Source organism: Eptesicus fuscus, chromosome 3 (assembly GCF_027574615.1).
Source record: "Eptesicus fuscus isolate TK198812 chromosome 3, DD_ASM_mEF_20220401, whole genome shotgun sequence".
NCBI lineage: Eukaryota > Metazoa > Chordata > Mammalia > Chiroptera > Vespertilionidae > Eptesicus > Eptesicus fuscus.
In genome coordinates, this window is record NC_072475.1 from 107,459,945 (window position 1) to 107,483,623 (window position 23,679).

The following is a 23,679-nucleotide window of genomic DNA, read 5'->3' on the forward strand; positions in this document are numbered from 1 at the left end:
TAACTCTATTTACAAAGTAGCAACTTCCCTTCGTTCTTTTTCTATTAAAACCCGTTTAATAGAGTCTGATGTAAAACTGCTGAGGGCACGTCCTATAAGACTTCAAGGATTCCAGCTCCCAAAGAGTGAATGCTTCATCACCAAGTGGTAAATTAGAAAATTTAAAAAGAAGTATAAAACTTAAATCATGACTTTCTGGTTTGGTTGATTGAATTGATGTAATCAGCTTTTTGGAATTAACATGTTATTCTCAGACTTTTGGACACTAAGTTGAAAATTTCCTTTTTTCCTAAACTGCTAAACTGATGTATGACTTCTCTTACTGCATGGCCTCTTTACTGATGTGATCTGTCTAGTTCCTGTTCAATCTTATTCTCACCCACACTGGAGTCAGGTCTTCTTGCCACGAGTTAGTGTAGGGCCTATTGCCCAATAGAACCGAAATAGTCTACAAACATTGCATCACGCTCCGGATAGATTTCAAACCATCTTTTAGAGATGTGAAACATGGTGAGGTACTCATTCTTTTGGTCGGTAAACAGTATGTTTTTTTACTGTTCTACAATTTCTCTAACTTGCCATTACCCAAGGACATCTCTAGTTATTTTTTTGTAAGGCAGAATCTCTGATTCTAAAAACCTTTTATTTATTCCCTAGTTACCTTTTTCAGGTTTTTCATCTGTTCTATTTTTCTTTCCATAAGCCTTGAATTACTACTTTTATTTAGTAGGAATATGACTCTAAAATTTCCGGTGATCTAAGGTACAACAACATGACTATAGTTAGAGATACTGTATTGAACACTTGAAGGTTGCTATGAGAGGAAAGCTTTAATGTCCTCTTCATAACAATAACTGCAACATCATCATTCTGTGAGGTAAAGGATGTGTTGACCAATGTGGCAAATGTTTCACAATATGTACATGTATTAAATCATCATATTGTACACCTTACACTTACACAATGTTATATGTCAGTTATGTCTCAATAAAGCTGGGGAAAAAACCCAGATATGATTCTTCAGGGTTAGTTCCAAATGTGAAAAGTTATGAAGACTAGAGAAGATTTAAGACAAGAAGATCATTGTCATCATCTACTGAACTCATGTGTGTCGGTTGACCTTCAAGTCTCTCAATATATTTATTGGTATAACAATATTTGAGTTATCCAACAAAACCCAAGGGGCCTGCTCATGATATGTTACTTCTTTTGATTTAATTAACTTATCAATTTATCCATAACTACCGTTAGAGTCACACAAAAGTTCAATTTGCCTTTTCTGAAACAGTTGCTGTGCCTTTGATACTGAAGCACTATCTCAGCTTGATGTTATCTTAAAATTGCAGTCATTTTGCTCTGTCGCTCTGCACATTGCAGGAACGTTTAGTTTGGGCCTCAGCATCGGTTCACCTAGTCAGCGTTTGCTCTCTCATCTGGACATCTACCTCCTCATCACACCTGTCAGTGGCTCTCACTTTTCTCCTTTCTTGGTGTAAGAGTTTGGGCTAGTCCCTCCCTTTTCTCTCAGGTTGTATCACTGGCTGTGCCTCCCCCTGTCCCTTACTAGCTAGGGTTCCCTGAACTCATTCCTGCCTCTCCTTACCTCCTTGACCTTGGGTATCCTTCTCCCTTTGTTGGACTCTCCTTTCCCTCCTTGTCCACATGATTCACATGCTATTGTTCTTCAAGTTTCAATTTTAGTGTCACCTTCTTTGCAAAGCTGCCAAAACTCTCTTAGGGAGCACTGAGCCCCCCTCTCTTGTGAGGGCTCATTCTCTATTAGAGTTCCTATCGCTCTGTGGATGAAAGGGGCCACATGCTAACCTGACGAGCTCAGGGGAGGCCTACATGACAGTCTTGCAAACTCAAAGACCTAAAGTAACTACAAAGGATGGTCTGAAATGAAACTTTATCTAAAAGCAATTATGGTGGATAGTCACATCCTAGGCCTGTATCTTCACTGACAAAGTCAACCTTTACCTTAACCAAGCCTATCTGTCTTTTGGCGTCTATGATAACATATCCTTTAAATGTCTGGGTAACTTGTAACTTCCTTTTTCTGGACCCCTTTGGGCACAACCTAATGTGCCTGGGCACCAGGACAGATGCCACAAATTCCTTCATTGTTATTGTTATCATGTTAACTGTTGACTGTTAACTATCCTGCACCCACCTAAGTATGTGTCTATCATTTTGCTTTTCATCCAATCGCAGAGGTTTCTCTGCTTTGCTTTCTCCCACCTTCCTAGTCTATCACCAATGGATTTCTTGTAACCCACCTACGTCCCCTCCTTTGATTTCAATGTATAAAAATAGATGAAAAAACTGCCATTCTCTGGAGCATTATCCCAATCCGTTGAGATACTGCTTCCGGGCAATTGTCAACAGTTTGGCTCAAAAAAACTCACAAAAATTCTTTACAGGTTTGAATGTTTTTACGTTAGCAACTCTGCTGTAATAACTTCTGTAGAGGGCGCCTGGGAAGACACATGGGCATTTTCCTTAATTGTCGTCAGCTGAACTCAGAGCGTAGGCCGAGTCATGCCCTGGGAACATGCTTCCCCAATGAGGCTGGACATGTTAATCAGTTCTGACTTCACAGCAGCCCAGGTGTCAGCAGGGGCGGGACTAGATATGTAAATCTAGGCCCATAAAATAAACGTGCTGCGTGGCTTGGGTCGTCGTTGCAGCCTCTCCATCAGAGAGGAAAGATGGCGTCCCACCCAGCTCCCAGCTTTCAAATCTGCTTCTTGGTCTCTTTCTTTCTTTAATTTCTTAATCCCCAGCTCCTCCACTCAGCAACTGGACTGTTTCCTTTTCCGTGATGGAGATGGACGCGGAAAAGAGAGAAATACTACTACAACTTCTTTTTGGCATTTAATCTCCTTGTGAGGAGGAATTCTTGGCTATTCATTTTGTATCTTCAGTAGGTTGCATAGCACCTACCACATGGTTGGTTGATTGAGTCTAATTCTGAGACTTTGGGGCATTATAGATGGGCCTGATTTGGAAGGGGGTACAGAGTGCTGAGCTCTGCAAAGGCTGAACTGTGACTTGCCTGAATGGAGATTGGGATGCTTGTGGGGAGGGTGGCAGGCAGTACCAGGTACTGATGGCATTGACCTCTGCTATGGACTTTACTTATTTCTATTAATTTTTAAAAATGAAATCTATGGACCCTTTCTCTTAGCCCTCAATACCAAGAGACAAAAAAGTTGGAACTGACATTAGTCAACCAAAATATCATCTTTTAAATTCCAATGATCTTAACAAAAATCTTTGGAATCAGTGTGGGTCTTTTCTTTTGAAGAGTTCAAATACTTTCACAAATGTTAGTCATTTATCTTCCCAACATTATCTGTCCACATTTCATCGACATGGAATTTTCTAGCAGAATAGAATGCCATGGGGGGCGGTGTGCTTGGTGGGGATGTTTCAACTAAGCTAGTGACTAACCCCTGTCAGGAGTGGGAGAGAGGGGCGGTGGGGGAGGGGGGTTCCTGCATTTGCTAAAATGTTAGAGTGGTAACTCCTTTCCCTGTCTGGCTCTGTATAAAGGGATGAAGAAAGTTAACTAAAGACCCACAGAAGGAATAGCTCATCAGAGTGTGATCCACATCTTGAAAAACTCCAATTAATGACACTTTCTATACAACCTGTTATTTGAGGGACATGTTACATCTTTGCTCAATAGGTTCAAAATGAGAACTAACATTTACATAAACCTTAGACTTTACAAAGAACTCTTGATAAGAGCTAGATATTTTTATCCCCATTTTTCAAATAAAAGAACTGAAACTCAGAGAGGATAAAAGAACTTGCCCGAGGGCATGCATTCCTGGTAAATGGCTGATTTGAGATAGGTTCTTCTTGCTTCAAATCTGTGCTCTTTTTCACTTATCCTTGTGGCCTTGGAATGCTTTAAAAGAAGTGTTGCTGGAGCTGGTTTTACCAGTTGTAAAGAACAGAAGAAAGCTAAATATAAACCAGCCTCAGAGAGAACTTTGCTTTCAGTCAAGGCCAAACATGGCCAGCCTTTATTAATCCTTAGATGAGTTTCCTACCACATCTTATGCATGTTCTCTTTGTCACCTGTTTTCTTAGAAAGAGGACTTGGTCATCAGCAAAAGACAGTGACAGTCTAGAGTGTCACATCTAACTCAAAGCCCAAGAGACAAAAGACCAATTAGTATAATGGTTCCCCAGGCTCTGAGCTCCAGGGTGAGAGGAATAGAGTGAGGGTGTTTCTTCCCACTGACCTGTGTCTCCAGGTGACACGTTTCAGGGAGCTCCTGACTTAGGACTGTGCTTGTGGTCCTCATTGCAGCCTCCCTGCACACAGTCAGTGTCATGAAGGGAGGCTGCCTTCTAATCTTCCTCTGGTCCTTTATTCTAGTACTAGAAAACAGAGGCCCCAAACTGACAAGGGCTTTAAACCAATTCAAAGGACATTTCCTTCAGAACCTTGTTTCTCACTGGACTTTAACCATCCCTCTGGGGGAAGACATGTGATAATGGAAGCATCAAAATGATCTTTAACTGCAGTTTCCTTCCTTCTGTCTTGAGATAATGGGGACTCACACCAAGGGACCAATGAGAAATTTAACTTTTGTAATTTTGGTGCAAAAGGAGAAGCCAGCGCTGAGGAGAAGGCCTTTGGGACTTTAAAAAACAAATGTGTTTCTGGGAAAAACAAAGAGGGTAAACAAGCAGAGGCTCTTGTTGCAAAGCCCTGAGATTTGAGAAAGGCAAGGAGTTAGGGACAGCTTGGCTAGGAGAGAGGACCTGTCTATCTCAGCAGAGCCCATGGGGAGTATGGGAATGTTTTCACTGATGTAAACCAAATTTTTTCTTTGGCTGATCTACAGACATATTTTTAAGCTCTTTAAAATTCAAGGAAAATGTGAAGCATGAGTCAGCTGAAGTTTCAAAGTCCAGAATTTTTTTTGGTGTGTGTGTGGAAGTGGTGCTTCTTTTAAATAAATATTAAGAAACAAATGCTACAGAATGAGGATGTACATGGCCTCCTGCACTTCAGATTTGCAAAACACTCTAAACTACACATGAGAAGGGTGGGAGATGCTGTGAAAGCCAGGAACCTTTGGCTAGAGATGTGACTCCACTCTTATCTCTGTTTAAAGCAGGGCTTCTCAGCCTCAGCACTCTGGACACCTGGGCTGGATAACTCTTTGCTGTGGGGCTGTCCTGTGCACTGTGGAATGTTTACCAGCACCTCTGGCCTCTACCCACTCTATGCCAAACACTCCTACAGTTATGACAACCAAAAATGTCCCCTCAACATTACCAAATGTCCCCTCAGGGCAGGGAAGGGGCAACACTAGTTCACAAGGAAAGTCAAATAAAGGACATGATTATGACAAAGAGTTATATTTTATAGAAAAAATTAAAAAGGAAGAGAACTGGTTCTAAAGGTACTCTGAATCCTTATTTTCCTGTTGACAATGGTATGTGTCTCCTAACTACCACTGCAGGTCAATCCTGCTAAAATATCACATTACCAGCAGGGTTGCCAGATTTAGCAAAAAATATGGGATATCTGGATTTTGGGGTATCCAAAATATAAATTTCAGATAAACAAATAATTTTCAGTATAAGCCTGTCACATACAATATTTGGAACATACTTAAACACTAAAAATGATGATCTGCTGTTTTTCTGAAACTCAAGTGTCACGGAGTCGTGTACTTGACCAGGCAATCCTATGTCTTGGGTGCCAACTCCATGGCCTGGCTCCCACACAGCAGTCATCTGACATTCAAGAGCCTCCATAGCCTGTTTGCTTCCTACCCACTGTTCTCTGGCAGGAACACTCCGCACAGGAGAGCCTCCTCTCCCCCATCACCCACTGCCCATTGCACTGTGGTGCATTAGCTGGCTCTTCTCTCTACCTCAAGTGCTCTCTTCCTCTGCCACCCCAATTCTGCCCTTCCTTCAAGGCTCAGAACAAATTGTGTTTCCTCTCTGTAACCTGTATTGAATAACTTCATCTCATATTGCCATTTCCCCGCCCTGAATGCCTACCATTGTGCCTGGTTGGAAACTGCCATTCTGTCCTTCTGTTGTATGGTATCAGTTAGCTGAGTCTCACCACGTCAGTAAGATCCTACACTCTCTATCGCAGGAGCCATGCTCGATGCTGACCACTTAATAGGAGCTCCATGAAATTTCTGGTCATTGCCTGATAAGCCATGTACTGACCGGGAATTTTAATAAGCCAAGCAGTCACTGAAAATGTATAGTGGTAAGTCAGCAACCAGTTTCTCTAATCAAAGAAATTCTGCAGTTGTTATTTGAAAAATTTTGTCTTTTAAGTGAGATTGCAAATTCTGTGAAATTCCTGAAGCGGATGCTTTGTGCCTCAAGTCCTGTCTGCCTTAGCTGCTGGTAGCCTGCCTCAATAAACGCAAAGCTGTGAATAGGTTTGGGAGCCTTTTCAACTATGTCTGATAGTTTTTATTTCCTGTGACAATGAAGAGGTCATACAATTCAATATTTCATTATCCTTTAGAATTTTGAAAATGTAAGTATATTCTTTATCTGGGCCTTAAACCTTCCTTTGAAGATAGTGATAACTTTATAGCAGGGCTATGGCCTCATTGCTCTTGTTACTAGGCAGAGACATGGTGACAACTGTGATTGGGTGTGCTCAAGACCCTGCAGCTGTCCACCTCCTAATAACAATATTTATTCCCTTTGATTTTTATGTTTATCTCTAATCAGAGCCTTGCTCTGTGCTCACATGCTTGGATGGAGCACTGGATTTCTATCCTGGTGGCTCATTAACTGAAACTTTAATTAAGAAGTAGTGAGGTGCCATAAGACTGGAAGGTGTTAGACTTGAGAAAAATACTTCTATCTTTTGTTTAAGTTTAATATTTTTTCAATAAGACTGTCACTTCTCTCCGGCTTAATCATAAAGACTGGGCTCTCAGAAGTGAGGCATCTCAGCTGACTAGTGTAAATCCTTAGCAAAGTTAGGGGCAGAGGCATGAAAGACTATTTAATGAATAATAGCTACAGGGGGTACCAACCTAGAACATGACCATACCAATGTGTGTGTGTGTGTGTGTGTGTGTGTATGTGTGTGTGTGTGTGTGTGTGTGTGTGTGTGTGTTTGGAAATTGGGGCAGCCTAAGAAATTCTTCAGGATCCAATAGTTCCAGGCCCTAGGCTGCCTCTAATACTGCTGTTGACTTAGCCAGCCTTTATTGTCTCAGCTAGAAAACAAGAAGATGAGAGAAATTCCAAGATTTCCAGCTGTAGAATTCTGTGCTTCTAATGCAGAAATGTGGTGTGAGATGCCTGCCCCTTTGTGTACTTTTGTGGAGTGCACATCAGCTTTCCATTTGCTCAAGATACTTAGTTGACCTGTTATGATGCAGGATTCCTACTTTTGAACTTAGAAGAGGTATAATAATAATTACTATTATTAACAGTGCCATGTAGGCCTCTTTGGGAGGAAGGTGTACCAAAGACTGGGAGCTTCTCCATACTCAATAAATGCAAAGCTATGAATAGGTTTGGGAGCCTTTTCAACTATGTCTGCTAGTTTTTATTTCCTGTGACAATGAAGAGGTCATACAATTCAATATTTCATTATCCTTTAGAATTTTGAAAATGTAAGTATATTCTTTATCTGGGCCTTAAACCTTCCTTTGAAGATAGTGATAACTTTATAGTGAAGAAGTCAACACCAAGGAACCAGACAGTTTATTAAACCATTGGAAATTTACAGTGTACTTTCTATGAAAGTGATTTGCAAACTGGGAAGCAATGCATGTAAGATACTTTTATGATTCCTCACACTTTTTTTTTACTGATCTGCTGAAGATATATTTTTGTAGCCTTCCTTGTCATCCATGCTGTTACTTATGTTCTTCTATCTCATTGGTCTTTTGCATTCCTATCTCTGCCTTTCTTCACTCTGAAAGTTGTCTCATGATATCGGCAATTATCAGGCAATCTACATGTAAGATCTTTCAGAAATGAAGCCACATAAATTTTCATCATGAATCAGACATCAAAGGATTGCTACTTATAATATGTCCTAGATTTGGGCTAAGAATGCCAATATAAGTAGAGAATAATTTCCTTCAGCTTGGAGTCTTATTCTTTTTGAATATTTTGCCAAACAATTATAATCTCATAAACTTTATAAGTATATAGAGAGATTAGAATTATACACATACTCAAAATTTTGTATAAGACAAAGTTTGCTTTGCATTACTTTAAGAAAATTCTGACTTATCTATAATGTGGTATGCCCAGAATGTATCTTATTAATTTTTCCTACCTTCTATTTTCTACTGTGGGGTCACATTTTCCTAACTGAGAATTAATGTGGAGGCACTAGATTTGGATGGAACATTCATCTTTCTAGATCAAGACTTACTTTTTCCTTGATATCCCCATTACGAATAAAAACCACAGAAAAGCTAATGTTTTTCTTTTTGAGAGAATCAAATTCTCTTTTGGGTATACATATATTTATAATAACTCTATAGTTATGAATTGTCCTAGCAAAATGTGCCTAGGAAATAAGTAAGTTGAATTTATACGAAATAAGAAAAATGTTGAAAGTATCTTCACTCTTAGTTACTGGGTCTTCAAAAGACTTCTAAAGTTACTGGGTCTTCAGAGTTGCTTTGGAATGCCAACAAAACCCAGATCCCAAAAGAATCAGATAATCAAATAGCATCCACCTTGGATTTCACTAGTGGCATTTAAAATTTTCTTTTGAGATATGAGGCAAAAGTTTAATTATAGAAAACAATGATAAGAAAATAAAGTAACTTTTAAATTAATGAGTGTGATATAAGTACAATTATATTTTGCATTATAGTTACCTGATTATGCTCTGAAAAACACAAGAAGTCACATGTGCTTTTCCTTGAATTTATTAGTTTTTTGAATGTAAAAATAAACATCCAACGTAAGATTATTTTGTGGTTTGTGCTTTTTTTAAAGAATAGACTGTGAATATTTTAGTTTGTTATAATTCTGTTTATTACACTTCTTTGCTAATTAGAATTTAAAAACAATTTTGAAGGGCAGGGTTTCTAATATCTTTTTGTCTATTACCTCTCTTTCCTTGATTTTATTTATTTATTTTTTATTTAATATATTTTATTGATTTTTTACAGAGAGGAAGAGAGAGGGACAGAGAGTCAGAAACATCCATGAGAGAGAAACATCGATCAGCTGCCTCCTGCACACCCCCTACTGGGGATGTGCCCGCAACCAAGGTACATGCCCTTGACCGGAATCGAACCTGGGATCCTTGAGTCCGCAGGCCGACGCTCTATCCACTGAGCCAAACCGGTTTCGGCTCTTTCCTTGATTTTAAATGAAGGAATGATTGTTAGAGAGGAGCATTGGTGGCTCGCTTTCTAGGGAATGGCTTCACACTGTTGGGGGCATGTGTGAACTGGCCCACCAAACCCACTAACTTGAGCCTTGAGTCTGTTTCTGGATGAAACTACCATAGGAAGGAGCAAAAATTACTCAGGAGATTCTATAATTAGATCTTTTTTTTTTAAAGGATAATCTGTGGACTTTTAGAGTAGCCCAGATAGTATGTTATTACTATATGGAGTGACAAATTTTCATCTAAAAGGGTTTACATTTATTCTCAAAATAAGAAAAAGCATTGAACTTTTGTGAAGCAGTTCAATTCAAAGAATACTTTGTCTTAGTCTTTTAGAATTTCTGTTTAAAACTAGTTGCTACTAAGCAAACTGGATATCCTGGTTATTGTTACACTTAATATGGTTTATAATTTTAGTTTTACTATTTTACTTATAAACTTATTAATGCTTAGTTATTATGGGTTTGTCTTTTTTATTCTGATGTGGTACAATTCAAACATATTTACATTAATTAAGCAAACAACACATGCCATCACCTCTCCACTGGTGGCTGGAAATCTAGGTCTGAAGTGAAGAGCTGACCACACCCATCTCTGGGACAGAGGGCCTTGAGCACCCACTGAGAGCACTGAGTGTGATTGGAACACTGAAATATTTAATGGTTCCAACTCATGATGTTTTCTTTGTGTTTTGGCAACAGATAGGGAAAATGGGAAGCTTTTTAAAAAATAGCATTTTTTAAAAAAAGAACGAGCTTGTCAGCTATTAGCTATCATTTTATTTTCTAAGAGGCTGAGTTATTTTTCTGTTTTGCTCTTCACAAAACAGTTACAGCATTACATGTTTTATTTGGTCTTTGAAAGACTGAATCTGAAAGTACAAAGCAATATTTTTCACTTGTTAAAGTTACTGGGTCTTCAAATTTATGTATTTAGGTAAGCCAAATATCTATGTCATTGTCTAAGTAGAATACTTTTTTGGGGGGGAGGCATAACTCAAATGCTTTATTTTTTATTTTTTTTCAAATGCTTTAAATCTTGTTCTTTTAGATCACTGTTCCCAACTTCTGGCAGCCAGATGTTTCACAAATTTAAAAAATATATTGTGTGAAGAATTCAAACCTTATTTTAAAAAAATATGTATTGATGTGTGATATTTGTTAATTATGTAATTTAGCTTTTCATGTAGTTATATCTTGATTCTCCAGCAAGATTGCTAGTTTATTTTGAGTCAGGGATATAAATTATTTCCTATATCAAGGAAGGACCCATTCACATCATTTTTTAATTGACTGATTTACTTTTGTGTCTCACGTCATCAAACAGTGAAATAAGCAATTTTAGGATTTCATCACAATCCAATGTCAACTAAATGTGCCACATTCCTAATGACATCTGCCACATTCTGCCTATGTCAAATCCAGCTCAAGGCAACTTGACAAAATTGACTTTCTGATTAAGATTGTACATGAGATGAGGGAACTTTGTGGATTATCCCAGATGCCTCTGAAATCATCATGTGAGTCAATACTGTGGTGAAGCAGGAGGAGGTGGAACTATTGTCATTTTGAAGATGAATGAATAAACCACATTAGGACCATTCCCTGAATCAAAATGATATTTCTTTTAGCTAATTTATGTATCCACTTTTAGATTCTCTATAAATTTGTTGTAAGTCTTTTGCTTATATTACCAAAAATTATTAATGGAACTTCTAGAAATTGTTCTTATAATTTTTTCCAAGAATAGAATTTTAAAAATTGAACAGTGAAATACCATTTCTACTGTCAAGACTACTTACCAACTCAACATTGTTTTCCGTGAGTTTGTAATCATAGGAGTAAGGGTAAAGCATCATCTGGGAGTATGAGTGGATTGTCAGATATGCTTTGATGGAAGACAGGTTGTTGCGGATGAAATTAGCCAGGGCCTTGGTCTCTTTTTCAGACTCTGCAGCAGGTCCACAGTAAGTTTCATCACAGGGGCTTCGAGAAGCTCCAATTTCTGGAAAAACATATATTGTTAATGGTAAAGGTCATCTACTGAAGTTCTCACAAGGCATATTTCAAACTTTCAAATCAGAGAGTTAAAGATAAGTGGTTTCCACAGGAGTACAAATAATCATCATCATGTATGTACACATTATAAACTATGTACACATTTAGTCACAAGATGAGGGTAGTGTGTTTTTAAGGAAACCAGCAATGTTTCCTGTGTAGTATTATACAGTGAGATCAATATAGTGTATGAAAATTAAAAAGTACAGAGCAAATTAATATCTATGAGAAATTTTCATATTGTAATCATTTTCTGAGATTGAATCACAAAATTATAATTCTACTAGTAGCCCATTTGCAGGGAGAATCCTGCAAGCGGCTGCTGCGGCTGAGTGCGCTCCTGTACCCGAGAGCCGCTGCCACCCGCCCCGCTCTGCCTCGCTCTGCCCTGCTCCGCCCCGCCCCACCCCGCCCCACCCCGCCCCATCCCGCCCGAGCTTTCCCTCTGGCAGCCACCTTGCTTTCCGCTTTTCCTCCCTCTTCCTTCTAAGTTGTCTTCAGTCTTCACTCCTCCCTCCCTCAGCATATGCAAATTAACCGCCGTCTTTGTTGGGTAATTTGCATACTCGCCCTGATTGGCTGGTGGGCGTGGCGTTTGGCTGGTGGGCGTGGCGTTTGGCTGGTGGGCATGGCTTGGGTGTAGCGAAGGTGCGGTCAATTTGCATATTACTATTTTATTAGGTAGGATTACAATTTTGTTTAAATAACTATTTAATGATGGTCTCCTCTAGATTATACATTCCACAAGTAGTAGGATTATGTCGGTTTGTTCAGTCTTATGTTCCGGCATCTAGCACGGTTGGGAATACAATAGAGCACACAACATATTTTTATGGAATGAATAAACTCTATTGTCTATGCTTTCAGAAATTAGAACTCTAAAATATTATATTTTTTCTTGTTTTAGATACTATTTTGTTTCCTATCTTATTTTTCCTTTTATGCTTCTCAACAGATACATGCAAATGGTCAGCTAGATACTTACTGCACCATCCAGCATCAAAATTTCTGTTGGGGTCTGTACCAATGCATTTAGTTCCATCATAGGTGGAGCGAGTCTTTCTCCACATTCGGTTCTAAAAGTGGATTATATGGTTAGAACAAGTAAAATAGAAAGTGGTTGGTTTTAATTTGATCAGTGCCTCTAAATACTGGTTCATATACCTTGGTCCAACTGTAGACATAGCCATCAATATTGAATACAGGCAAGACATAGAAATCTAACTTTTCGAGAAATTCCGTCATGTGGATCTCACGTCCGTAGGTGCGAACAGCCTGTGATGAGTTACAAAGCAGAATTTCATGAAAAAATGGAATGCATGATGCTGCTAAAATTTACATAGACTAGATGATGTTGACTTTGGTAATAGATGCAGTGTCCCTTGTTGAAGTAGATATTAATGTTTAAAAATCAATTAACAAAATACTGCTGATAGTTTTGTTTAAAACACTTATTTTTAATTTTTCTCTGTTTCCAGGATACTCTATTTCATCTCTATGTATTCCACATAATTATTATTTTTTATTTTAATTTTTTACTTTAAAGTTGAACAATGATTTAACAAAACTAAAGACTTTTAAATAACATACATATTCACTTCCTTTGCAATAATAACCATGATAACTTTTTTTCAAAGTTAGTAAGATATGAGGGTAAGACCCATTCTAGTAAGCAAGGATTGTCTATGGGTGGCTATGCCTGTTTCTCATAATATCATCTAGAAATTTATTTAATTTCTGTGAAACCTCCTGTAGATAGTCTAGCCAGTGTCTATTATGGAAAAAGAATGAGAACCTCTTCCACTGTAAATTGAGTTTACACTAATGGGCTTTGGGGAGTCTCTCACTGAGGCTCTAAGCTGCACAATAATGGAAGTCTTCTTTGAATGATTGTTTCTTGAGAAGGGAACTCTGTTAAAGGACTGGACTAGTTCTCCATGCTAAGAAATGTGGACACTTATCTATGAATAAGGACCTCATGCCCATTTATTATATTCTCTTAGAGTCACAGTCTCTTAGTCCCTGAATTATTTAAAAATTAAATTTAACTCTCTCCTAAGTGCTTGAATAGACTTTATATTTGAGGCTTTTATGTATTAATAGTCTTAGGCTCCTAAGTCCGATGGTCTTAGGCTCTACAGCAGCGGTTCTCAACCTGTGGGTTGCTACCCACAGGTTGAGAACCGCTAGCAGGGTCGCCTAAGACCATCGGAAAACACAGATATTTACATTATGTTTCATTAACAGTAGCAAAATTACAGTTATGAAGTAGCAACGAAAATAATTTTATGGTTTGGGGTCACCATAACATGAGGAACTGTATTAAAGGGTCGCAGCATTAGAAAGGTTGAGAACCACTGCCTTATACCCTCCACTCAGCTTTTCTGAATGTTACCATTTATATAACTGGATCAAAGTGATACACTTTGGTGCAGTGCTATAAACTAAACTCATTTTTCACCATCTTTTCTACTAACGTCCTTTTTCTGTTCTAGGACCCCAAACTGCATTTGGCTGTCGTGTCTCCACAGTCTCTTCTTATCTGTGACCCTTCCTCAGTCTCTCTTGTCTTTGTGATTCGGCACTTCTATCGAAGAGTGCTGCCTGGTTATTTTGCAGAAGGCCCCTCAATTGGGCTTCTCGGATATTTTAATAATTAGAGAGAAGTTATACATTTTGGGGAAGAATACCTCAAAAACCATGTACCTTTTCAGTGCATAACATTAGAGAGCACATTGTATTGATTATGTCTCATACTGGTGATGTTAACCTTGATCATTGTTAAGGTAGATCCTGCTAGGCTTCTCCATTGTAAATTTTATAATCTGGTACATATTTTTCAGTAGATACTTTTAGGATGGCAAATATTTTATTTCTCTTTAAACTTTTACCCCCTAATTTTTGTGCATATCTGTTGATTTTCCTGAAATTATTATTACTGTAGTGTTCTAATGGTAATTTTCTATTTTGCTCATTCTTTGTACATCTGTTAGTTGTAATTCTGTAAGAAAGACTTGTTCCTTCTTTTCTTTTTATTAACTTATTTAATCATCTATTTATATCAATATGGGCTCATGGATATTTAAGAATTTTAGTTTTTAAAGGGCTTTCACATATATCTTATAATTAGAATTATAAGGATTGAAAACAGTACCATTTATGGTAGGGAGCACTATGTACTATTTTCTTTTATTCTAAAGCATGCAATAATTAGTATCCAGGAGATAATGATCGAGTTAGTGTTTATCCACAATCATGAACTTTCATCCACTATACTATTTACTAGCCTTTCCACTAAAGGTGGGTGTGAAATTCAAGTAAATACAATTCGCTAACTGTGTTTATTTTAAAACTTGCTTTATGAAGGTCTTTTGGTGAGAGTTGCAACTAATACCCCAAAATAAGAACTTGAAATTATGATTTTTCTGTTATTATTCTCTTCTATTATAGCTAGGTGGTAAGGAATTGATTGAAGTAAAATAACACTTTCTACTTCCCTCCGTCCCTAAATCACTTCACATACTGACCTCTCTCACAAACCACTGGCAGAATGCTGGGGAAATCCACTCTCTGGCATGGAAACCGCAGTCCATGAAAATTGCAGGCTTATTGGGTCCAGGCTTGCCAACCTATTACAAACAAAAGGAAAACTATTATTCATTAAATTTGGAGCTTACCAGTCACTACCCTTCTGAGCTTTGGATTCAAGAGGTGAAACTTGACAGCAGCAAGAAATATATCCCATGATTAAATTAAAACATCATACTAGCACAGTGTGTTCTTGCCACTATAACCCAGTGTTTGAGCTGAAGGCTTATTGAGCCCTATCTGTGGTCTTACATGGTTGTTTATTACTTTTATTAAGCTTGATAAGCACATATTTTCAGAAGATGCTTAATTACTCTGCTTAATTGTCCTCATGGGAAGGTTATTTTCAACTGCTATTATTAGGTGACAGGCCCAAGACAACTGGATGAATAATTAGAAATAATAGTGATTGTTGCTAATCTTGTAAGAATTTTTTCTTCTCTACCACTTATTCCTTGTCTTTTTATATTATTAGAATTATGTGACCTAAATGGCATTGGAAGATGACAGAAAGAAATTGTTGATATGCTTTGTAATATTGTCTGATAGACATGAAGTTTATGAAACTCTTTAGCAAATGGATTTGCAAACGACATCTGGGGGAAAAGACTTGCATCAAGGTAGATGATCATTTACATTGCTTAGAAGAAAGTGGCTAAATTTATAGGACATCCATTTTATTGTATTTTTTCCTTTTGAATAAGTCAACATAATGATTTAAAAATCCATGTATGATAAAAGAAGCTGGGAAATCTGTTTGATTCCCTGGGGGATATAGGCAGGGAAAGAATTTTAACCATGTTTGGGATGAGTATATCTGTGAAACAGATGTTAATGTGTTAGAATTCATTGATTTAAAGCCCTCAGATATAGCAAGGTCATGGTTAAAAACAATTACCTTGAGGAGGTACATAGTGCGTCCTTCAAAAGTGGTGCCGATTGCACTGCGAGAGATGAGGTCTGGATTCTCACTGGCAACTTGCTGAGTCCAGGCCTCTATCTACCAAATGGAACCATATGGATTAATGTGGCATTTTTGGTTCAATTCCCAAAGTAATGTCTTACTAAACAATGTGCATGTCCTACCGTTTCCCAGTTGTTGTACTTCTCGTAACTGTGTCCAGTCGCACGGACCTGGCTGTCAAACTGAGCCTCCAGAATAGATCTCAGGTTGTTTATTAATACCCTGCAATGAACCAAAATGTGTGCTCCTGTGAACATAAGTACATTTCCCAGTGAACACAGGTGAAAAACAAGAGCCACTGCATTAACAGACAGTACAATGTGTTCTCCATGGAGTCACACATGTTCTCTGATAGTTCCTAATATCTTTCACCCTGAGCTGATTATCACAAATAGTGAGCAAATCACTGAGAAGGATACTGTAGAGTGTGAGCAAGGCAGGCTCTTCCTGGGCCCAGACTTCACATATTTGGGTGTTTTGGACCCTAAACTTGAAAAATGGTATCGGGTGTATTCTAGGCTAGGGCCATTGGCTGCCACACAAAAGTGTGCACTTGAGCCCTATCTGTGGTCTTTCTTCCTCAGGGCATTCCTGGTGTTAGCACTAAAAGCCCCATGTCCCAGGAGCCTACTCAGTCCCAGATAAACTGGGGCAGGTGGTCACTGGAGGTCTTCATGTTTTTGAGAAAAATATATTGGGTAGAAATTCAGAAATATTAAAAAGTTAAAGGTTTAGTAGACAAAAGAATACTGAGTTTAAAGACCTAGTTTCTGCTTGCCTGTCTTTCGAGTGTTCAAAGTAGTCTAAGAATGATTCTGTAGCAAGGTAATATGAAAATTGGTGATAGAGCCTCTAAGGCTTGCTTATTTCTATAAACAATTGTTCAAGTGAAAATTTCTGCTGTCAGAGGCAGGCCTGAGGGTGTGTGTATGTGTGACTTCATTTCTCTTCGCTACTTTTGAGTGGAAAGTGTGTTTTGAAGGGACAAAATTTTATGAGCATCAGTGTCCTTAATCACAGCACTGTAAATGCTATGGACAGAAGCCAGTTTGCAAAACTTCTGTTAACCACAGTCAAGCCTTGAAATGTTTTTATCTAACACACTGAGAATTGCAGCCCCACATCAAAAGTCTGCCTCTCCTCCGGTTGCCCCAAGGGCACTCTGACGAGGGAAGGCAGCTATGTCCTCTGAACTCCCCGCTGTTGCTCCTTCATTTGGTTAACTAGGGCATGAACTTGTGTCTATTTATGGAAAATGCAATAAATTAATACAAAAGGATATTGCTTCCTAGGAAAAGGCAAATACTGTCTTAAGGCAGATACTTTTTAAAGGAAAAGAAGCAGGTTTTAAAATGAATTCTGTGGAAAGAACATTTTCTGCCATCAGGACTCTGTCAGCGCATTGGTTTCTATGGCTGCCGTAAAATACCACAAACAACATGGATTTATTATTTCACACTTGTGTGGGTCAGAAGTCCTACCCAGGTCTCTGGGCTAACCTCAGGAAGCCAGCAGGGCTCAGTTCCTTCTGGAGGCGGAGGGGAGAACCTGATTCCTTGCCCTCACCGGCTGCCTGAGGCACGTTCCTTGGCTCTTTGCTGTGCTCCCCCACTTGGAAGCCAACAGCACTGGCTCAAGTCCTTCTCACAGGGCAGCATCTGATCTCTTCTGCCTCACTCTTCCAACTTTAAGGGTCCTTGTGATTACCGTGGACCTAGTTGGACAATTCAGCATAACGTACCTATTTTAAGGCCAGCTGCTTAGCAACCCTAATTCCATCTACACCACTAACGCCCCTTTGTCAGTTAACATAACATGTTCATATGTTCCTGGATTAGGATATAGACCTTTTAGAGGGACCATCATTCTGCCTGCTGTTGTTAAGTGTTATAATTATATTCAACACCCACATTGAATTGTTAGGGAAGAGAGTAGAAGTAGAAAAATCCTAAATTAGAAACCAAAGATCAGTGTCATAGTTTTGCCTAACTCATAATTTGGATTCAGAAAATTAATTTAATCTCCGGGTCTTAATTTTATAATTTTTGGAATGGAAGCATTTGATTAGCTGGTATTTAATGCTCTTTTCAGTTCTAAGATGCAATGACTTGGGCCTTGGTCATTTACATAGATGTCTTCCAAGGTTTATGAAGAAAGAATTAAACTATGGTAAAATTGCTAGTTACAATTTTCATAAAATTCAGGAAAACACAGAGAAAACTAACGTCTAGAATAGAAATAGTTTAAGAAAATGATTTTCAAATATAACTATAAACAAAACAAAACCCTGAAGACTTTAAAAAAAATAAAAAGCAGAAAATTTAAAGAAAACAACTACATTCTAAAATCACCAAGTTGAAAAAGAACAAATCCTACTAAATAAGGATGAACTTGTCTGACCTGTGAACGAAAGAAGCCACCTGCTAACCTGACAAGCTCAGGGGAGGCCTGTGTGGCAGTCTTGAAAACTCAGAGACCTAAAGTAACCACAAAAGATGGTCTGAAAATTAAATATTTAACTACAAACAGGTGATAGTGGGCAGTCATTCCTAGGCTGATATTTTCCCTGACAAAGATCAACTTAGATCTTTCCTGAGCCCATTTGCCTTTTTTGCCTCTAAGATAACATATCTGTGAGATGTCTGGGTAACTTGTAACTTCCTCTTTTGCTGGAGCCCCTGGGGCACAACCAGAAGAGGTGGGCGCCAGGACAGATGCCTCAAATTCCTTCATTATCATGTTAATTGTTCCTGTACCCACCTAAGTATGTGTTCATCATTTTACTTTTTATCCAATCCCAGGGGTTTCCCACCGCTTTGCTTTATCCCACCTCCTTAATCCGTCACCAGTGTAACCCACCTATGTCCCTCTTTTGATGGCAATGTATAAATACAGATGTAACCCGCCATTCTTTGGAGCATTATCTCAATTCATTGAGGTTCTGTTTCCCGGCATATGTCGACAGTTTGGCTCAAATAAACTCACTAAAATTCTTTACAGGTTTCAATGGTATTTTTTCGTTAACAGACCAAATGCCAAAACTAAAAATCCAAGGGGAAACAGTAAATGATATCTATTTTCATTTTAACAGATTTTGCATGGTCAGTGAGCAGGTACTATAGCATATGGGTCGTAGGGCTTCTTCGTTGGGTGCCCAGAAAAAAGAAGTAATCAGTTAATTGCTTCCAGGCATTCCACACCCTCAGGACTTCCATGAGACATTTGTATGTAAGACCATAACCATGGCGATGATCTCTCATCTATGGGGAACCGGCTCTGATAAAGAGGCCACAGAGCTCCCACAGCACATCCTGCCTTTCTCCTGTACCCAATCCTCAAATTCAAAGTATTTAGGAGAATCAGTGGCTGGGTAGGGGTTGATGTTTTGTTCAGTACTAAGACAAGACATTCTGTTTGCATTATTACTGTGTTAAATATTAAACATTTAAATCAATAACCAGAAGCATAAAAATAAGTTACATTTAAGATGACCCCTAAGAGTAAAAGTGTCCTCGGGTAACTTGCAAAACAGAATGAGGTTGAAATAGGGTGCTGAGTTTTGCTGGAAGACTGGGGATTGACCTCAAATGATCTTTTCAGCCCTATGATTATTTGATTTTATTAGATTTAGGACAAAGCACTCCTTTACTATATTACAAAATATTATCTAAAATAATAAAAGCATAATATGCTAATTAGACTGGACATCCTTCCGGACAACCTTCCAGACGAAGCCAAGGCTGCAAGGGAAGCCTGGGTCCTGGGTACCTGCTGGTGGCTGGAGGGAAGCCCAGGTCCTGGGTGCCAGAGGGAAGCCAGTGCTGGCAGCTGGGAGAAAGAAGGCCTACCCTTATACAAATTTCCTGCATCGGGCCTCTAGTTACTAAATAATGAGCCTCTATAGTAGGAGATTAAAACAATGCCTCTTAATGTAATAGAGACCATATTATGGCTCCAAATACAGAGGCATGTATACTATTTTATACTTTCATATGTTCCTTATATAGTGCTATCCAACTTCTTTTTAAAAAATATGCAGGCAAATTAGATAACAGGGACTCCCAACAAAGCAAGGAGTACAATCATGAAAAGGAGAGATGTGACTCCATTCTCTGCACCTTTCAGGTCCCTGGAAAAGGAGCATTTGCTCAGTCCGGGCAGCATGCCTGCCGCCGTGGAAGAACACTGATGCACCCCCTGCTCTCTGAGGACTCGTCCCTGCTCGAATCTGAATACATAGAGAAATGATGTTATAGGCTGTTAGCAACAACCAGTCTTCCCTGGAGTGGAGACTGACACCATCCAACTCTTAGTCTCTCTGTATCTAAGGGTGCAATATACTAGTAAACATTTAAAAATAGTTATTTTTCTGGGTACACACATTGTGATTTTTTCCCATGGTAATTCAGAATCTGATTAATGTTGCCAAATGATACAAGTCTTGGTGAAGAGGGTTGGAACCACTGAAACATCTGAAAAGCTGTTTTGCTGGGATTTGTGCAGTAGAGTATACAAACAACTGCAAATTCTTGTGGAAGGAAATCATCTAAAGTCTAAACACAAATTAATTACCATATGAGGTCATAATGGGATGCACAGGGACTGCTTGCAGCCCTGGCAAGGATATGGCTGGTGTGCTTCTCCAGGGTTTCTAGAGACTTATTATTTAACTAGAGGCCTGGTGCATGAATTCGTGCACATTGAAAGGAAATTAATTAGAAGAAATATTTTAGAGGCCGGGGAGGGACTGTGGGAGGTTGGCTCCAGGGCGTGTTCAACCCATCTCACCCAGTCCCGATAGGCCATACCCCAGCAGCAAGCTAACCTACTGGTCGAAGTATCTGCCTCCTGGTGGTGAGGGCCTGTCATAGCGACTGGTTGAGCAGTTAATAGCATATTAACATATTAGGCTTTTATATATATATATAGATATTTAGAAAATTATATGCTACAAATGTGCTCCACTGTGAACAGAGAAGCAAAGAGTATCAAGATCTTATCCCTTAGGGAACGTCCTGTGTTCTAGATGAGACAGTGTTCACACACAGTTCCCCAAAAATTTACCCACTAAAGAAATACATGAATTTTCCACCCAATACAAGGAGACTCATGTGTGATTAGAAGTCATTTTACTAGTTTGTGAGATGGATAGAGTTAGGACATCATTCGGGTGGCTAGGACTAGTTTATCCTTTTTTCTTAAAGAATTATGAAGAAGCTGTCATCTTTTTTAATGTTACTGAAGCTCCTACAGACTAGGAATTTAGAAGTCCTTCCTAGTGTAATAATATGAGCAAAATGTCACAAATATGAATCTAAATCACATTTTGAAACTTACTGTGTTATATCTGTTTTAAAAAGACAGTCAATTCTTAAGGTCAAATTCTGATTTCCACAGGCAGAAGCAGATAGCTAAGCTATGTGAAGCATGATAATGGGGTTAAACATAACACTTTCTGTTGACATTTAAAAAATGTACAATCTCCCTCTTTGTATAATATTAAACCATAGCAGCATTCTTACCAATAGAAATATCAGATTCAATGTATTTACGTATTGTTTTGTTTTATCTTCGCAACTACCCTTTGAAAAAGGCATCATATTCTCATTTTATACAGAAGGAAACTGAAGTTCAGAAAGGTTAAGATAATTGTCCAAGCTCACACAGCTAGGAGGTTGCAGAGCCAGGATTTGAATCTGATTTGCTTTTTTCCCCAAAGCATTTACTTGTTGCATTTTGCTGCACCACTTCTGAAACAGGTACAGATTTTACAAATGAAAATACTGACATGTTCAGTAGCATAGATACTATACTATATATTTAAGATGTGAAAAACAAGAGATTTTCTGATAAAATGATGTAGGTCACATTTTCTCAAAATATAATGAAGGGTTGAGCTTGTGATAGGGAATTGTTGGATAAATGTTTGAATGTTCAGGACTGGAGCCTGAGACTGCTCCTTTGCTCCATGCTGACCCACTCCCTGGATGAACTCTGCTTAGGACTAAAGCCTCATTTTCTCCTTCCCTATAGTAGTCTAAATGCCTTTAAGTCTACATGGCCTCTCCCACTTCTAAGCCTTAGCACATAGTCTGTTCTCTGCCCAGTATGATTTTTTTCTTATCTTTGTCAGGCTAATTCCTATTTATCTTTCAGTTCTCAGCCGAAGCCTCATTTCTTAGGGTGGCCTTTTCTTTTTTTTATTTATTAACTTTTATTGAACGTATTAGGGTGACATTAGTTAATAAAATTATAAAGGTTTCAGATTGACATATCTATAATACATCATCTGTATATTGTATTATGTGTTCACCATCCCAAGTCAAGTCTCCTTCCATTACCATTTATCTCCTTTACCTTCTACCTCTCCCCAACCCTTTTTCCCTCTACTGTTTTCTCTATGAGTTCTTTTTAAAATTTGCTTAATCACTTTACCTTTTTCACCCAGCCCTCCAACCCTCCTACTCTCTGATAGCTGTCAGTCTGTTCTCTGTATCTATGATCTGATTCTATTTGTTTTTCAATTTATTTTGTTCATTAGATTCCACCTATAAGTGAAATTATATGGTACTTGTGTTTCTCTGACTGCTTACTATTTCACTTAACATAATGTTCTCTAGGTCCATCCATGCTGTCTTAAAAGGTAAGATTTCCTTCTTTTTAATGGCTGAGTTTTATCCCATTGTGTAAATGTACCACAGCTGTTATTTTTATTTTATTTTATTTTTATCCATTCATCTATGATAGGCACTTGGGCTGCTTCCAAATCTTGGCTATTGTAAATAATGCTGCAATGGACATAGGGTTGTATATTTCTTTTTGAATTAGTGTTTTGGATTTCTTTGGATATAGCCTAGAAGTGGAATTGCTTGGTCATAAGACAGTTCCATTTTTAGTTTTTTGAGGTAACTCCATATTGCTTTCCACAGTGGCTGCAACAATCTGGACTATCTTTTCTCCACATCCTCCTCAACACTTGTTGGTTATTGATTTACTGATGATAGCCATTCTGACAGGTGAGAGGTGATATTTTATTGTGATTTTGATTTGTTTTTCTCTGATGATTAGTGATGTTGGGCATCTTTTCATATGCCCATTGGCCATCTGTGTGTCTTCTTTGGAGAAGTGTCTATTCAGGTCCTATACCCATTTTTTAAATTAGGTTATTATTATTTTTTTTTGGCATTGAGTTGTATAAGTTCTTTATAAATTTTGAATATTAACCCCTTATTGGATGTGTCATTGGTGAACGTATTCTTCCATTCAGTGGGTTGTCTGTTCATTTTGTTGATGGTTTCTTTTGCTGTTTGGTATAGTCCATTTTGTTTGTTTTCTTCTTTGTTTTCCTTGCCCAAAGCAATATATCAGAAAAAAATATTGCTAAAAGAAATGTTCAAGATTTTACTGCCTATGTTATCTTCTAGGATTTTTATGGTTTCTAGTCTAGCATTTAAGTCTTTAGTCCATTTTTAGTTTATTTTTGTGTATGTTGTAAGAAGGTGGTCTAGTTTCATTTTTTTTTTTTGCATATGTCTGTCCAATTTTCCCAACACCATTTATTGAATAGACTGTTTTTATCCCATTGTATGTTTTTTTTTTGCCTCATTTATCAAATATTAATTGGCCTTAAGAGCATGGGTTTATTTCTGGGCTCTCTATTCTGTCCCATTAATCTCTATGTC

At 38.2% G+C, this 23,679-nt stretch overlaps 1 protein-coding gene across 1 annotated transcript in view; it reads right to left on the reverse strand.

Moving 5' to 3' along the window:
- CPB1 (carboxypeptidase B1) overlaps positions 1-23,679 on the reverse strand; it is a 43,039-nt gene that overhangs the window by 3,621 nt on the left and 15,739 nt on the right. The window contains exons 4-9 of the mRNA XM_054712453.1: positions 16,120-16,219; positions 15,932-16,033; positions 14,973-15,074; positions 12,610-12,720; positions 12,431-12,521; positions 11,190-11,392 (exon numbers count right to left, since the gene is read on the reverse strand). Of these exons, the coding sequence (XP_054568428.1) occupies positions 11,190-11,392; positions 12,431-12,521; positions 12,610-12,720; positions 14,973-15,074; positions 15,932-16,033; positions 16,120-16,219 (709 nt within the window). The remainder of the gene's footprint in view (positions 1-11,189; positions 11,393-12,430; positions 12,522-12,609; positions 12,721-14,972; positions 15,075-15,931; positions 16,034-16,119; positions 16,220-23,679) is intronic.